Below are 5,383 nucleotides of genomic sequence, written 5' to 3' on the forward strand. Positions count from 1 at the left end.
GNCCCCCCCCCCCCCCCCCCCCCCACCTTTTCAGTCCTGTAAAAGTGGAAATTAAACCCTCTTAAGTCTGACAAAAGCGTATATCTTTAATAGCCACTTCATTTAATGGCTTTATTAAAATAAATGCTAATATAATAAAAAACGGAACGAAAGTTTGGTCTAATTTTAATTAGACTGCTTAATCTCTAAATTCACCTCTGATCATCTGGATCCGTTGGCGTCATAAGAGCTTCTGACCCCACACCCCGCCTTGGAGAATTTTGTAACAAGTATAAAGCAGGGTATGGAGTGTACAATAAAAACAAGCTGTGGATCCTAAGTTCAAAATGTCTTGGAGAATTTTTAAAGCGTTTACTTACATTGCGTGAGTCTACAAGTTGAATCTAATGGTAATGACGGAGGAATTAGTGAATTATCAACACACGTAAATTGACTGTGTAAATCTTGTGTGGAGACCTCTTTGATAATTACTTGTTGATTTTTGGCATCGTGTGTCTTGAAAACTTCAAAACGATCATCTAATGATTTACAGTTTCTCTGTGTATCGCATTGTACTATGAGTATCTGGTTACGATACCATCGAATACCATTGTGTATCTTACTCGATAACATACATCGTAATACAGTCGATTGGCCTAAAATAGCTCTTTTACCACAGTCTGCTTCCGTTGTTGCCCATGTCTCTACAATTGTACAATAAAGGTTTACGCCCCATTGTCTTATTATGTTAAATCGTATGTTACTTATTATTATAGGAATAACTAGAACTTAGACTTCAAACTTGTTTTCAGTTTGTGATGTGATCTTAAAAATCTAGTGGAATATTACTAGACTTGACTGAAAAACGTGACCTGTTCAAGTTACAAACACGTGATTTAGAAAATATGGTTAGAGTAGTATAGTTTAAAAATAGTCTCAAAACCTGGGATGGCATGCTTGCTAATCTAATGGTCGACAAGGTTTTACAATCTGGTTTCTCCTGTCAGTAATATATTTCAAAGTTGATGATAGATGCAAAAGCGTCTTATCAGTCGGATAGGACAGTAGACCTTTGCATATTCTGCGTGCAAGAGTCCTTGTAACTGCATCAAAAACAGTAGGCCAATGTTGCTTTCCTGTCAAAATTATCCATCATATTAAGTAGACAATTCAGGAGCATAAAGGTATGGCGTAAAACCCCATACCGTTTCATTTCAGCGACGGTAATACCAACTTACTTTCTCGTAGCCGGCAGGTAGAATTATCATTACAATCTAGACCATCGCAACAAGTAAAACTTGAAAGTAAATCACTGTAAGTTGTATTGCTAAGCGTCACCTGTTGCATATTGGAGGGATGAACATCAACTCCAACTCTGTATAGAGCCGGGTCCTCTGATTTGCACTTCATGTCCCGAAAGCAAGTAGCTATGAGAACATCACCTCGCTTCCACGTTATACCATAGGCCAGTGTTCCGTAAACGGAACATGTTAGTAAAACCGAATCTCCAACATCAGCAGGTTTCCCACAATCGGCTACAATCTTTAAGCTACCTGAAAATGTAGAACGAAAGTCTGGACATATAAACCGTGTGAAAGTTTCAAAGCATGAATCAATAGTGTGCTTTTGAAAAGCTGAAAAGTGTCTATAACTGTAACTTAATTATGACTAAATTTGAATTAACTTTCGGTAATAATTTTTGATCTTCTTTCATACAATTCTGCTGGCAATAAATGAGTTTCTTGATGCACTGGATCTACTGGTAAAAGATTGGATAGATTAATTGAGCGAAAATGCTTTTGGAGCAAATGATTGCAGACAGATATTCATTGACATGATCATGTAAATAACATTAATGTAATACCACATATTAAATTGAAGTTGTCAAGTCAATGTATATAATCATATCGGATGAAATTAAGACATACATGTATTTGCAACTTAGTGTGTCCAAACTAGCATAGACCTTCATACAGTGACTATTATGACCAGATAAAATCATTGAAGCAGATCAATGAGAGAAGACAGAATTTTAAAAATGACCCGCCTTTATTAGAGTTGAATGGCAAATCAACTCACAATTTTAATTAAATGCATTTATTGCTTGTTGTCAGGACATTCGTTTGGTTCTTTAGTCAAGTATCTTTCAATTTTGTTTATTTTCGATATCCTCGCTTGTGAATTAGGGATTTAAGATTGGCTGAAATGGGCTCTTTCTTTGCTCAACAGGTTTTCTGCTTGATCTGAACACAGTATGTGATGGAGTGAAATGTACGTTTATCTAGATAATTTGAAAACTCACCATGTATTTGATTAACAAGAATACAGATAACAATTCCAAAGTTCAAATTTTGTGGAAATCTATACATAATTGGGAGCGGATTGCAACTGAAACAAAATGGAAGATAAAAATGCAGTTATGTTTGACAACCGAGGCTATTCGATCGAATAGCACTAACTAAACACCGGTTTAGTTACATTACGGTTGAACACCATCTTTAAGCCTGGCGCAGATAACGGATTTTGTCTCCAAAAACAGTGTTACGTATTTAAGTTTTTATTAGCCGCAGACTATGGACAGTGTTCAAAAGAAACATTGCGTATGCTGCTTTGCCACATGACTTTTGTCTCAAAATACATACATATGTTATTTCACATGATGAGATATATGTTGATTGGTTGAGAATTGATAACGCAAACGACAGACTCCAAACATTGGTTCCCAATACATTTGTCCATATTTAAAATAAGTTTGATTGTCATAAAAATGTTTCTTGAAATAAAAAACTATGTTTATCACAAACGCACACGGCGTGAGTTTTAACCCCTATTATAGTTATTTATATAATATAAGATATTATTTAAGATATTAACACCAACGCCCAAGGTGTAATGTTCGTCTGTTCTATTGCTTACGATATACATACAGTAATATAGCCCATCGTTTATTTATAATAATATTAATATATTCAGCTGCATACAATTTCAGCTGCATACAATGAAATGAATTGGGTTTCATGTACAAATTTTACAACTACATGTACCTTTGATCTTTTCTTAATCCTTAAGCGACATTTAGGTGTAGAGATCACATTAAATAACGGAACACAACACGACGTTTCAACAACCAGCATCATCTAGACCCTCTACTAAACCACACGTTCATACCCGACAGAGTGATAAATCCAATTTCAATCTACCAAAACCAACCAAACCTATTCTCATCATTGGATCGTCAAATTAAGGCCGTATCCCAGAAGGCACCTCAGAAACCCAAATAGAGAGCTTTCCAGGCGCAAGAATCTGTCATTTGAAGTCTATCATCACTAAAGCAGAAGCCAGTCAAGTACCAAATAAAGTAATAGTACATGTAGGTCTAAATGATATACAAGAAGATGGTAATTTCAACCACATCCAAATGTTGGAACTGCTGTCAATTGTCCGAAACAAGTTTCCAAAAGCCTCCCTGTATGTCACACCGATACCAGTTTCTTCATCTCAACGAGCCTGTCCTGGAGCCTTCAAGAAACTATCAAAATTCAATGAACTTATCACAGCTAAACCACCAACCAATACCACTACCATTCCAGAATACTCCGGATTCATTAAAGTTCAAAACGACAATATTCATTGGACAGAGATGACAGCCAAGAATGTATGTCTCACTGGATGGCCCATTTAAACTAGATGCGGGGGTGGACCGAAACTGGATAAAACAGTAGTGAATCTGAGCTCAAGATCATTATCTGTAATGGAAGAAAGTCTATTGGACAAAGGCCTTAAATTTATACCCACGACAGTGCCTTCATCCATTGACAAAATTTTAGATGCCACTTGCAAATTCGAACGATTAATAAAACTGGCCTATTTTTACTGAAAAACCCTTGGTAGAGGAACCCGGAAGAAGTTTGTGGAAAAATCTGAGTGGACTACACCAGATGCCCTAATACATACCGATATTTTAGAAATTTGCGATAACATGCGATTTGAAACTTCTCTCTTACCATTGGTAAAAGAAAATAGCAACTTGACGCGCGCTGAAAGGACCATTTTAAACAACCTAAAGAACGATAAAAATATCATACGGAAAAGCGATAAAGGAAGCTCGTGTGTCATCTTAAACCGCGAAGATTACATTAAAGAAGTTGAAAATCAATTAAACAAACGCGAACATTGCCAAAATTTAGATGCTCCGATGTTTAAAGAAACCGGCAGTGTGATTAATGACATTTTAAAAAAATTAAAATGACAAAATTATTTCAGATAAACAATACGACTATCTTTCGGCTAGTTCTACGGCATATTTATACCCTCCCGAAGATCCATAAGAACCCGGAAACAGAATGGTCTTTACCAAACATTATACCTAAGGGTCGACCAATCATTTCAGACTGCTCCAACGAATCTTATCGAGTCTCAGAATACATTGACCATTTTTTGTTACCTTTAGCGTGCCAACATCCATCATATATAAAAGACAGATCCGATTTTGTTGAAAAAATAAAGAGTTTAGAAATCCCGGAAAATGCCTTCTTCATATCAATGGACGTTAGTAGCATGTATACCAATATTGACAAGAAGCCGGTTTGAACGCTGTAAAAAAAATGCTTTGAGAGAACTCTGAAATTCTTAAATTACTCGAAATTTGTTTAAAACGGAATGATTTTTATTTTAACGGTAAGGTTTATCTTCAGACTTCAGGAAAAGCAATGGGTAAGAGATTTGCCCCAAACTATGCCAATATATTCATGGCTGAATGGGAACGCGAAATTGATTTGATCTCTCCTTTCAAACCAATTTTCTTCGGACGTTTTTTGGATGACATATTTTTAATTTGGCAACATACTATTCAGGAATTCTGGCAATACTTCGAAATTCTAAATAACCATCACCCATCAATCAAATTAACAGCAAATATTAGTGATCACAGCATGGACTTTCTCGACACAACCGGATTTTAATGAAACTAGGAAGGCTGATATTAAAGTATTTTTCAAACCCACTGATACCCACCAACTTTTATTGAAAAGCTCTTTTCATCCTAAGCATACATTTTCAGGCATAATAAAATCGCAAGTTTTACGGTTCCGTAGAATTTGCGCCAGAACAGAGGATTTTGATGATGCGTGTAAATTAGTCTTTAAGAAATTGCGAGATAATAAGGGGATATTCAAAACGATATCTCAGCAGCATTAAAAGCAAAACTCTTTCAGAAATTGAGAATAGGAACACAATCCTCGTTCCGGTAAACTCTAATCAATCTTTCGGATCATGGCAGTGCAGATCTACAAGATGTAGAACCTGCGAGCATATTTTAACAACCAATTCTTTCTCTAATAAGCATAACGGTAAACAATTGCCTATTAACGGTGAGCTTTCTTGTACCAGCACAAATATCATTTAC

The 5,383-nt window shown here is 35.9% G+C and overlaps 1 protein-coding gene across 1 annotated transcript in view; it reads right to left on the reverse strand.

Annotated features, from left to right (window-relative positions):
- The window catches only part of LOTGIDRAFT_165560 (hypothetical protein), a gene marked incomplete at both ends in the record, with an annotated part of 3,206 nt that extends 858 nt beyond the window's left edge, over positions 1–2,348 (reverse strand). Inside the window, 3 exons of the mRNA XM_009062596.1 lie at positions 360–683; positions 1,218–1,532; positions 2,282–2,348. Of these exons, the coding sequence (XP_009060844.1) occupies positions 360–683; positions 1,218–1,532; positions 2,282–2,348 (706 nt within the window). The remainder of the gene's footprint in view (positions 1–359; positions 684–1,217; positions 1,533–2,281) is intronic.
- Between the last annotated feature and the right edge of the window lie 3,035 nt (positions 2,349–5,383).

This window comes from Lottia gigantea, assembly GCF_000327385.1.
Source record: "Lottia gigantea unplaced genomic scaffold LOTGIsca_52, whole genome shotgun sequence".
NCBI lineage: Eukaryota > Metazoa > Mollusca > Gastropoda > Lottiidae > Lottia > Lottia gigantea.